This window comes from Xyrauchen texanus, chromosome 25 (genome assembly GCF_025860055.1).
Source record: "Xyrauchen texanus isolate HMW12.3.18 chromosome 25, RBS_HiC_50CHRs, whole genome shotgun sequence".
NCBI lineage: Eukaryota > Metazoa > Chordata > Actinopteri > Cypriniformes > Catostomidae > Xyrauchen > Xyrauchen texanus.
Genome location: NC_068300.1, coordinates 8666917 through 8679881, shown reverse-complemented (window position 1 = coordinate 8679881; position 12965 = coordinate 8666917). Strand labels below are relative to the sequence as shown.

Sequence of the window (12965 nt, the reverse complement as noted above, 5' to 3'; positions counted from 1 at the left end):
TTTTCCATACAACGACATAACAAACATGGGCTGTGAAGCTGGAATGAGGACTAAAAACACTAATAAAGAATCATAAAAGTAGTTCATACAACTTGTGCGAAATATTCCAGTCTTCTAAAGTGGTATTTATCTCACCAATGCAATGACTTATTAAAATGTTCATCAAAAAGGTTATTTTTTATTTTGTCGCAAATTAAGCAAATTAACAGGTGAACTAAGTTATGCTCTAGCCAGAATGCATAGCTTGCATTGGAATATGCAGTTTCCTTAAAAACACGCTATAATAACAGAAAGTAGTAAAAATATTTGAATATTTGGTTTGTTTGGTCTGTTAGACACTGAAAAACATTATTTTGTTTTTGAACTAAACATAGCAGAAAATATTAAGTACTTTCTACATTGAATGTTTCAGTTGAAGCAGGAACTTGAAAATATTAAGTAAATTCTACAGTTATAGTAAATTCAAGCATGTAAAATGTAATGCTTTATCTTAATAAGTAAATATTATTTCTGATTGTTTGTTATCTTTACAATGAGTTATCATGAATCAAATATTAAAGTAGAAAAAATGACAAATTATTTGCTAAGAGTAAATATCCCTGGTAAATAAAATAAATACATTTTACTTAACTTTTAGGAGCTGGTGTTCCCAGCATGCACCTGGCTTAAATAATTAATGAGCTTGCATGTTTTCACAGTCTGCAAAAGTGTATTTATAAATTTTTTATTGTTGATTTTGTTACATTTGGTAACTTCTTGTTTTGTAAAGTTTGAAGTTTTTTTTAATTTTTTTATGTATCGATCAAGATCTAAAAACAATCGGTTGATTGTAAGGCATATGTATGTCATGTGTACTGTCATGAAGTGGAAGTGGGACTTAGAAACAGGTAATACAGTTTATTGAAGAACAAAAATCAGAAACTCAGTTGAACAGAAATGTATCCCATAAGTTCTTCAAGTTGGGCATCGAATCCAGCTTGCAGAAAACAGAGTCAAATCGCAGCAATCTGCAGCAAGACAATGCCAGGCACCACCAGCACAAACAGGTCCACTGGCTCTGAGGAGAACAGAGGAGGCACACAACTGGACTGGCAAGGAGAGAAGGGAAAAATAAATACAAAAGCGGACGATCACTGAAGAAGATCACAAAGATTTGAGAGCGGACTATCGCTCCAAGAGAAACTTTGCTGCTTCTGAGCAGCATGACTGGCAAAGACTAAGAAGTCAAAAGGGGAAAATCAAGCTACAGGTGAGCGCAAAAGGGAGGCAGATATACACACTGACAAATGACAAATAGGTGGGAACAGTCACACAAAAAAGCGGGCGTACTGATTGCCGGAGGAGACAACACATGTGCGTTGACACATGACAACTGTCAAACTCATTCACAACACAACAACACATACACACACATAAGTCGGGTGCAGACGAACGGCCCGGGATCGCAAAAGTACCCCTGCCGCTGCCAGAACTCCTTAATAAGAGAATGATCTAAAATGTCCCAGGCCAGTACCCAACTCCTCTCCTCCAAGCCATAGCCCTCTAAATAGTATGCCCTCGGCCCCGACGCCAGATGTCCAATAATCAACTGACTGTATAAGCAGAGCCTCCTCCTCAGGGCCAATGAATCTGTGAGCAAGTTTGCAGGAGAGGAATGTCTTTAGCAGCCAACCAGACCTTAATACGTCTCCCTGCAGCAATGAGTGCCCGTCTAGTCAGTCTCCATGTGTAACAGATACACGAGAGGAATGCCTGGACCGAGGGCACCCCAGGGGTGGGGTCTGGGGACCCCAGTCGAAAGCCACATCAACTGGAATGCCATGGATCTGGAAAACATGGATCACGACAGTGATCGCCATCTCACGTGTTGAGGGAAACCCTGGAAATGGAATAAAATGGACCGCCCTTGAGAACATTCCCACCACTGTCAGCATGACCATGTTGCCACGGGACTCAGGAAGCCCTGTGACAAAGTTGAGCACAATGCGTGACCAGGGTCGCGAGGGAACGGCTAGGGGCTTTAACAGTCCAGCCGGGGGTTGTTAGAATGTTTCCTACGAGCACAGATTGAACACAGGCCACCAGAACCACTACCAAATGATGGCCACGTTGCGTCTAATCCCCGGATGACAAGCACAAACAACTGACCCACCAGTATTCCCTCCATGACCGTCACTCCCTGAAGCACTCTCTGTACTTCCGACTCGATCTCCCAATACACAGTGCCCACCACCTTGGGAATGGATGTGTCCTGCAAACTCGAGTGGGCAGAAGTATCAAACAGGCAAGAGAGTGAGTCAGGTTTGATGTTCTTGTATCCTAGCTTGTAGGATAAGATTTAATAAAGAGTTTAACCTACCAAAATAGAGAGACCAGCGAGCCTGGCTTGGCTGTCTTGCTGTATTCTACATTTTTATGGTCCGTCCATACCATAAAAGGTACCTCTGCCCTCTCCAAACAATGATGCCACTCCTCCAAAGCAAGCTTGACGGCTAGCACCTCAGGGTCACAGACATTGTAGTTCCATTCTGCAGGAGTGATGTGGTGTGAATAAAAGGCACAGGGATGAATCTTGACATATTTGGGCGAGCACTGGAAAAGATCCGCACCCATGCCCACCTCTTACATGTTGACCTTCACCACAAACTGATGGGACAGATCAGGCATACTCAGTATAGGTGTAGAAGTAAATTTGGCTTTAAGGAATTCAAAAGCTTTTTGTGCCTTGTCTGACCATACAAACTTTAAAACGCAGATAGAAATTGGCAAACCCCAGAAAACTCTGCAGAGCCCTACAGGAATCTGGGGTTGGCAAATTAGTTACTGTTCTCAAATTGGAAGAATCCCAAGAATAGAACAGTCTCTGCAAGGAACGCACACTTCTCCGCCACTCCAGCTGCTTTTGTAACACAGACCTGGAGATGTTAAGAAATTAAGATGTCGTCCAGGTACACAAAGAAGAACAGCTTAATCATGTCACGCAGCACATCATTAAAGAGTGCCTGGAAGACGACAGATGCATTGGAAATTCCAAAAGACATCACCAAATACTCAAAATGCCTGGAAGTCATCATAGGCAAGGGGTACCTATTCTTAATGGTGATGTCATTCAGCCCCGATAATCGATGCAGGGCCACAAAGACCTATCTGTCTTGCTCACAAGGAAGAATCCCGCCCCAGCCGGGGATGAGGGAGGGAGGATGAGACCGGCTTCAACGACTCTCCATAGCCTTTCGCTCAGGTATGGAGTGAGGGTAGAGTCATCCACGACAGATTGACCTCCTTCCCCATAAACATAAAGACAGAAGGAGAGACAGGAGACAGCACGGAATGCAAGCAATGAGCAGAACATAAAGACACCCACTCAGTAGCAACATTTCCCAGTTCATGTGTCGTTTGTGCTTTATCAGCCACGGATGACCCAACACGATAGGATTAGAAGCAATCTATAGCAGATAAAACACAATCTCCTCCTCATGGTTGCCTGAAATCCTCAAACTTATTGGGACCATGGTTTGAGTAATCTGCCCCAGGAAAGAGCCACTAACCGAGCAGATGCTGATAAGTGGCTCAACAGGAACAACAGGAATTCCCCACCGGGCAGCAAGCTCCACACCCAACAGGTTACCCTCAGCTCCTGAATCGATAAGTGCCATCACCCATTGGGAAGTCTGGCCACACATGATGATGGCAGGCAGGGAGGTGTGGAGCATTGGAGACGAGCTAGACTTTGTGGCACTCACCGGTCGTCCCTCGTTCCCTGGTCCCTAGTGAGCACCTGGCTTTTACCGGACAGACTACAGTTTGTAGGAGCCGTGGCAGTTGTTGAAGGGGAAGAGGAGAGACAAAGATCCTTCACCTGGAGCAGGAAAACAAAAGTCCTTCAAGCCTCATGGGAACCCGTAAGTAACTCAGAATGTCATTCCAGTAGTTCTCCCTTCAGGGCGAGTGTGGAATAAATAGGATCTGTAACTGCAGATTTCATGTTGGCTGGATTTTCTGTCAAGAAGCGGAAGCGGGACTCAGAAGCAGGTAATGCAGTTCATTGAAGAACAAAACTCAGTTGAACAGAAACTCATCCCATAAGGTTCTCAAGTTGGGCATCGAATACAGTTAAGCAGATTTTACTAACATTTTTTCGAAGTACATTTTAATGGTATAAAATTATTACTTGTATTATTATTTAAAAAAAATCAGTGTAGTTTGATACATGTTTGTTACATTTGGCAAATTTTTGTCAATTAAAATTATTAGGTCAAAGTAAAAAAGACTACATCATTAGGTATCATGGACTAACAATAAACAAAGTTGTATTAAAGCATTTATTATTCTTGGTTAATGTTAATTTATGAAAAAAAAAATATTGTATATTGTTACTTCACAATGCATTAACTAATGTTAATGTATACAACGTTTCATTGTTTCATTTAAATTAACATTAATATGTGCTGTAGAAGTATTGTTCATTGTTACTACATGTAAACTAATGTAGTTAACAAACATTACTGAATACAAACTTATTGTAAAATGTTGCCATAATAAAATATTTTAATAAATACAGAAATAATAAAAATGTTAAATTCATTCATATCTTAATTTTATTTCACAAACATTGCAAATCCATATTACACTATATGCACACAAACACATGCATTTGTGTACACAGAATAACATAGAAACACAAACACTGCAAGAACACACCAAATAACACAGGCATGCAGCACACACACACAGTGCATGGACTGCATCCTGCTGATCACTGAGAGTGTGTCGAATGCGACCACACGCTAAGAGGGGCTTCAGCTGTGCTCACGGTCCAGTGATGGGCAGCTTCACCGCCTACCCATAAACTAAGACCCTCAGCTTAACGGACAGAAACAGCAGAGAGCTGCCAAAAGCTTCCAAAAGTGGCAACTCTGAGTAAACATATGAAGAGATAAACCCACCACTGCTAGTTCTGGACTGCCAAAATCACCCATCCTTTGCTCTCTGTCTCCTCACTCATCCCTGTAGTTTCTCCTCAATAATAGCTCTAGCTTAACAGTTACAATAGAGCGCAACAGTCTGGTTCTAGATGTAAAAATCAAACATATTTTTTCCGTAGGAGAACATATTTTTAAAGATAAATTATAAACCTTTAAAAATAGACCTACTGTTGTTCATTTATGGTATATACTTCTGATGAAGCCATCAGTCCATGTTATTAAATTTTTTTTTTTAAAACTTATGTTTAATAGAGGGAATTTCTGGGAGCCTGGGTAGTTCAGAGAATATTGACGCTGACTACCACCCCTGGAGTCATGAGCTAGAATCCAGCGTGTGCTAAGTGACTCCAGCCAGATCTCCTATGCAACCAAATTGCCCGGTTGCTAGGGAGGGTAGAGTCACATGGTGTAACCTCCTCGTGGTCATGACTAAGTGGTTCACGCTCTCAATGGGGCACGTGGTAAGTTGTGCGTGGATCGCGAAGAGTAGCATGAGGCTCCACATGCTGTGAGTCTCCGCAGTGTCATGCATAATGAGCCATGTGATAAGAGGCGTGGATTGACTGTCTCAGCAGCAGAGGCAACTGAGACTTGTCCTCCACCCCCCGGATTTACAGCGCCACCATGAGGACCTAGTAAGTAGTGAGAATTGGCCATTCCAAAATTGGGGACTTTCTGGTGAAAAACTACACTACCCATGAAGAACTGGTTGGTTTTATTCATGGCTTATGAAGTACTTTATGAAATCCCTATGGAAAAAATTAATGGAAAAAACACTTCCGGAACCAAGACTGAAAAAGTGGGTGGCATTTCATCTAATTGGTGTCTAGGAGAATCAATTGAGCTATCTCTAAATAAACTGTTAAATCCTATGGGGTCTCACTAAAGAAAGTTTGAGAATTCCCATCACCAGTACACCCTTATAGTGCATAGTAGAAGTCTATAAATCTTCTATATCCCATAATCATCCTCTCTTACTCATGCTTGTGCTCTTTAATTGCACTTATGGCTCTGTTGTGCAGCTTGGGAAGGAAATGAATCTAATCCGTAAAAACCCAAAACAAAGCAAATTAAGAGACACAAAAAAGAACTGCAAAAAAAGAACTACATTTGGGAAATTATCTCTCATGACTTTCCCAGCAAGAAACACCCCTCTCCTCTTCACATTTTCTTTCATCCACAACATCTCACACTCGTCTCCTTGATCTACCCCTTTTCTCCCTGGTTCTGATTCTCTTTCAGAGACACTAAATACATTTTCTTCTAAGTGTGATTCCTGCACTAACGATATCAAACAAGGCACAGCCCAAACATCACATAAAAAATATCCTAAACATACTCACACACAAATACACACACTAGACTGACTTCTCAATAATAAATACCAACCATGTGGGCCATGAAAAAATTAAATATTGAACAGACTCTTCTAATATTTCTCTCAATGCTTGGAGAAGATTGTCTTTTAACTTCTAAATGGATGTAAGAGGCCTCTCCACGTTTGTAGAGTAAAGGCTGTGATGCGTACAAAATTAAACCACGAAATGTTTTGACAAATGCAATATTCTTTAAAGGTGCACTCAGCGATTCTTGAGAAACACTGTTGATATTCAAACTCAACTGCCAAAGAACCACATCCCTCCCTTCATTGCTCCTTTGGAAGCTCCGTCCCCCAAATTCATGCACGAGTGACAGTTTTACACACACCAGCTCCAGACACTCACAATTCTCCTGGTACTAAATCTAACATCACAACAACAGCATAAATGGGTTCTGTGAAACATAGCAAAATTTATGTTACCCACCTATCAAGAAGAAAAAGAGCAACTTCTGCATCCATCTTCAAGCCTTTTACCTCTCGGAGGTCTATCCACTGCTGAAATGCCTCACTGATGTTGTCGCAGCTCCTAGCCCTTCATAATCCTTCTTTCTTAGTTTATATTCGTCTGACCTTTTCCTCTTGGCCTGTTCCTCTGCCATTTTCCTCCTTGGAGTTTAGAAAGTTTCCATGAGTTTGATTTGCCGTCGCTCTTCTCCTTTCGCTCTGCCCCCACCCCCCATCCTGTGCATGCACAAGAACCACCCCCTGTTGCAGATTGGCTGGAGTAGTGATGTGTGGATCAGTCTGATCCATTTTGTTTTTGTCCCATTTACAGAGCCAGGGCTGTGCACAAATACTAGATTTATTTTCAGCCCACCCACAGAACGGAGAGCAGCAGACAGTGAGGAGATATTTACAGAATTTGACAAAATGTGTATTGGATCAGAACTAATGAATGCACCTTTAATGTATTGATGTTATTCCTGAAACGGGAAGCTGGGGAAGGACATATCGAATGGATCCTGCTATTTTGACATGAAGAATAATCCTCTGGGTAATTCCTAGTAACTCAAACAGAGGTCTCAATTTAGTTTTTGATATTTATTATTTATGTATTTTTTCTGGTGAAAGAAATTCATAAATGAAGATGAAAGCCAAATTATTAAATGCCATATTTATTTAATATTTACGGAGTAATCCATAATTTTGTAAAGGGGATCAAAAAAAAAAAATGTTTGCCTATGATTTTGGACGAATACTATAGGTTTAAAATCATTATTTCGTTTTCACACAGAGATAGGTAAGTCTTTTACTAATATAAGTTGAGTCCAAAAATGGAAAGGAACACTTTTTTGTGATGTTTTTCCAAAGTTTGAGTGCCTAAGTACATTTTAATATACCTAAACATCCTTTTTAGAGTCTGGTTCTGAGCAAACTTTCCTTTTTGTATCTTACTTTTTAAGGCCCTATATGGTTAAATCAAAGAGATATGCAAGTAGATGTAGCTGCAGGCTGGGGATCTCCAAATGGAGGCAGAATCTCCAAAAGAGTGTGGGGTTGTGGCTACTCCAAAAGGGGGTTGCACCAACTACAAAATGGGGCATTACTTCCACATATGATTAAGGTTAGGGGAAGGGTTGGGTTAGGGGCTCCCTATAATGGTTTGGAGCTCCTGCCCCTTTTTGGAGCTCTGCCTGCAGCTATATCCTTTTCAAAATATGGGGCTCTCATTTACCACATTTACATGCACTTAAGAAAACTTTTTTAGTTTCTAGGGTTTTTGCGGCATTCTGGAACATCATGTAAACAATGATTTTCTTATGCCTTTTAAGGGATTAAGAGAAAGCAGTTTAACACACCTAGGTTTCTTCCTAATAATGAATCTTGATGTGGCCATGCAAACACTTAAGTGGCGTTCTAACAGGTTTTGGGGGAGTGCGCATGTGCGTGGAACAGGCCAGAGAACAAACGTCACAGGGTGGAGCCCAACAATAAGTCAACACATTGGAAATAATTTTACATTTCTGGGACTACAGTGGGAAAAGCAGATACACTATAAACTATACTGTAACATTTGCACACACCATTGTAAAATATCAATGGTCCATCAGGTTCCTTTATATGCGCTTGTACATTAAGGGAATCCCAGAGTTTTACATAAAGGAAAACCTCATTATTTCAGTGCAATTCCGCTGCAGGTCCGGATGGAAAGTTAAGGAAAGAATCACAGCAACAACTCTGGAATATCTAGAAATATAAGCGAAACAATAGAGAATAAAAAAAGTCTTCCTCAGATATCATGTTTATTTACACAAGCATTGCGTAGAAATTATTATGTTGCCGATCCGCATGTATACGGGAGTAAAGAGTACACCGCTTTTACAGTGCATGTAAACGGGAACGCTGTCCATGTAAACGTAGTCAGTGTGGCTCAATCTGAATGTATTTTTAATTTACCAATTTTCATTGACGAAAATTAAAATGTTTACCCCCCTCTACAAAATAATAGATTAAATGGTAAATACTGATCCATGGCATTTAATATTTTGGCTTTCAGTATCATTTATGTTTACCTTATTTAAAAATTTTTATAAATAATTAAAAGGTCAATTTGACAAAAAAAATCCCTCTTATGTAAAGGTATTGCTCACCCAAAAATGTAAATTCTGTCATCATTTGGTGACATCAAAGAAGAAAGAAAAATTTGTAAATGATGACATCATTTACATTTTTGAGTGTACTATCCCTTTAATCGGTGACATTGACAAGTATAATTAAGTATACTATCATATAAGCTAAACATAGACTAAAAATGACCTAAAGGCCATACAACTACAATGTTAATTTCATGGGGTCTTTAATAGTAAACCCAGTCTAATACTTCCTAGTCTTCATTTTAAACAGTCTAAAGGTTCAAGAACTTAACAATAAATCCAATTCAATGGTTCCTAGTTTATACTGTACATCAGTGTTTATTGATGTGTCAGCCCTGGTGTTTTTTTCTCACTACAGTGCAAGCTCAAGTTTAGCTTTGTCTTTTAGATGTTTGTCCTCCATTCAACCTAATCTGATTCAGAGGTGATGACACATTGTGATGAACATCAGTGACAACAACATGTCCTGACCCATCGGATAAACATTTACTCAGATAGAGTATAAGCACAGTGACAGGCAGAGAAGAGAATGAAACATTTATGAGGTGCACTCTCCATACCGTGTGTTGGTTTAACGCCAGACTCTTTAAAGCTTTGTGTTCTGCATAAGCAGCTTGCAAACTTACTGAGTGTGAAATGTGCTCTATCTTATCAAGCTAGTTACTGCAGAGTGTGTATGTGTGTGTGCATGTGTGTGTGTGTGTGTGTGTGTGTGAGCGTGTATTTATCACTTTGTGGGGACCAAATGTCCCCATAAGGATAGTAAAACCCGAAATTTTTGACCTTGTGGGGACATTTTGTCAGTCCCCATGAGGAAAACAGCTTATAAATCATACTAAATTATGTTTTTTGCAAATGTAAAAATGCAGAAAGTTTTCTGTGAGGGTTAGGTTTAGGGGTAGGGTTAGGTTTAGGGGATAGAATATAAAGTTTGTACAGTATAAAAACCATTATGTCTATGGAAAGTCCCCATAAAACATGGAAACACAACATGTGTGTGTGTGTGTGTGTGTGTGTGTGTGTGTGTATTTGTGTAGTTGTGTCTATGCATGTGCATGTGTTACTAAATGTGACCAACACCAATGTAATAGCTTTTTGTGACCATTTTGAGCATGCCTAATAAATGTTTTAAAAACTTAAGAGGTAATGAAATAAACTTGATTTTTCAAATGTACCATGTTAGCAATCGCTAAGCAACAGAAATAACGTTGGTGTATCTAAATTATGTTTACATGTTTAAAACTTAAATAACTTTAAAGTTCATGAAATCACAATTGACCTTAATTACTTTTCTTAAAACTCCCTATTATTTAAAAAAAATCAATCAGGGAATATTTTTCTAATTGGTTGCTATGAGACATTTCTGTTTACAGACAAACAGCTGCTGAGCTAACAAGAGCGTTACAGTTTTGCTTTCTTATCCACCTTTTTCCTGAAATTGGAAGTGTTCCATGATTCATAATGGAAGTCTGTTATTGTTTTCCGGTCTGTAGTGTTTTCACTCAACTTTGCTTATGTTTTCTACGGATAATGTGATGTTCAGCATATTACATCTGTAAAATATGCCGAATTAAAAACATGTGAATTCATAGTGCCGATACGTTACAGAGCCGCAATGACCATCTTTTGACAGTGCCTCACCAGTCAGAGATTAAGGTAGATGACATGAAGTGTTGGTTAGTTATGTTAATATCACAAACTACTTTGAGTTGTTATGACAGCCATCAACTGTACAAGTTGAGCCTTAAGTCATTTTTACTCCAATTAACACTTAAAATGGTTGTTGTTCTTGATCTGGATCGCTCATTTTGGTAGTTTTTACATTGCATCTTATGGAGACCAGAAACAGAAAACAGTCCAGTGGCAAACAGAATCATCATGGTGCCGCCAAGTGGGGGGGTCAGGAAAACAGTACGTCATATAAAGAATAAGTAGCAATGTAAAAAATACCAAAACGAGCGATACACTTTTCATCATCTAATCAATTCCTGATGGATGAAATCCACACTTTTGTCCTCATTGAATATGTTGTTCTACTCAGAAATGTACTTTAAGGAAGTAAAATGGGTTGTGAATGCTCTTAAATGTTGACATCAACAAATTAAGCTGGTCAGATGGCATCATTTTACATTAGTATGCACGCGAAACAATCAGTTGTGTAGACAATCTCCTTACCCGCCCAATCAGCACTGGCTCTGGCCCACTATATTCCTCGATCACAAAGAACTGGTTCCAGATCCAACTTCTACGGCTCCGGGATTGAGAAGGTATCTCTTCTTGTCGAGTGAAGGCCTGGCGGAAATCAGTTCCTCCTCCACTAGTGTTGTCTGCCTCCTGGTCACCCATCCCTATGGTTTGCACATCCTGTCCATTGGTTTGTAACCCAGACTTAGGCCTCAAGAGGAACCTGTTGGCATTTGATGGCCTGGTGTTAGCATCGAGTGATATTCTGCCATCCAAAGATTCTGAGGTCAGAGTAGATCTATCAGGTGGTATTCCTTTTTCACCATGGTCTATTGATTTGGTTTCCTCCACAACAGGAGTTAGTTCAGTGGAGACAGAAGAATCTGGAGATATTTTAGATATTTCAGAGTTGTGGCTAAGAGGTGATGTGGTTGTCTCTTTGTTTTGTATAACAGATTCTGAGATATCTTTGGGATGATAATTTGTAATAAGTGGAGCACTATTTGTGTTCACACTAGGGTAAGACAATGAAACTGGAGTCACTTCGGTTTTATACCCAACCTTCGCAATCTCTTTTATTTGTATGGAATCCAATTCTGTTTCAGAATTCATCATGTTCCTGTTTCTTTTGGCCAAAATCGTCAATTTACCCTCCTTTTCTAGTGCCGATCTCGAACTTGGTGTTCCTTCCGTGTTGACAAATGACATCTCGTTCTGCCCTTCCTCCGAGTCTAGACGTTCTGCCTGCTCATCTTTCCTTACGGTTTTAAAAAGGTCCTCACTCTTCCTTTCCCTCGGAAGAGTGCAACTTGCCCGAAGCTCCAACCACATGCAGAGAAAGAGCAATACGGCCCAGATACGACCACTCATCGTGCCTCGCTTTTTTATTAGTCAGAATGTTTGCCACAGGGGGAAGAACAATAAGTTCGACCTTCACTTGCACGCTGTCTTGCTGTGTGGGTGGCTACTCCATTCATCTCTTCTCTTTAATTCCTTTTTCTTTTCCTTTTGGGATGGTGCTCACCATCCCAAGTTCCTCAAGAGGCTCAGTTATAAATTAGCACTTTATCCTCTTTCTTGGATTATATTTCTTTAGCTCCGGTTAAATACCAAAGGTGATTCCCATGGTTTGGGTTTGAACGGACAAACCTGTTAAAAGAAATAAGGGGAGGGGGGTTTAGAGGTGATTAGTGGCAAATTTAATTTGGACTTGCAGTTGGGATTACTGAAAAACTACCGCCATTTCAATTAGGTCAGTGGTTCTCAACTGGTTTTGCTTCAGGTCCAAAACCAAAAAATACAGTTGCTACCCAACATAGTGCCAAACCTGTTTGTCATACCAAAGTAAACAAAAACCTAATTAATGCTAAAGTGTGGAATTTGGCCACCACTAGAGTCTCCCTACGGAACATTTAGAAGATTTACAAACAAGTTTCCAGAACATACCGGTGGCATGGACAAACAGATAGTGCCACTCCGACCCCATGCCACTAACAATTTTATAAACGCATAACTGTATTTTATGTAGTCTGGGTTGTATTTTATTTGACGTGGCAATGTTTCGACCATGGTTTTTGAGGATGAGGGCATGCCACACAACAAGTCCATGTTGGTATCTACTAAGTATATATATATATAATTTGGCTAGCTTCTCCCCTAAATTACAAATGAAACAATGTTTGATTAGACACACAATCTTTGTTGAAAGCCCTTCAACAACAAAATAAATCAGAAGCATTTGCTCCTCCCTTTTAAAAGTTGTTTTTGCTATTCGAACTATACACAATTATATGGACCTGTAATTCACCATTTGAGAACCAA

The 12965-nt window shown here is 39.9% G+C and overlaps 1 protein-coding gene across 1 annotated transcript in view; it reads right to left on the bottom strand.

Annotated features, from left to right (window-relative positions):
* Positions 1-12014, bottom strand: part of LOC127618975 (cadherin-24-like) — a 71487-nt gene extending 59473 nt beyond the window's left edge. Inside the window, exon 1 of the mRNA XM_052091682.1 lies at positions 11136-12014. Within this exon, the coding sequence (XP_051947642.1) occupies positions 11136-12014 (879 nt within the window). The remainder of the gene's footprint in view (positions 1-11135) is intronic.
* Between the last annotated feature and the right edge of the window lie 951 nt (positions 12015-12965).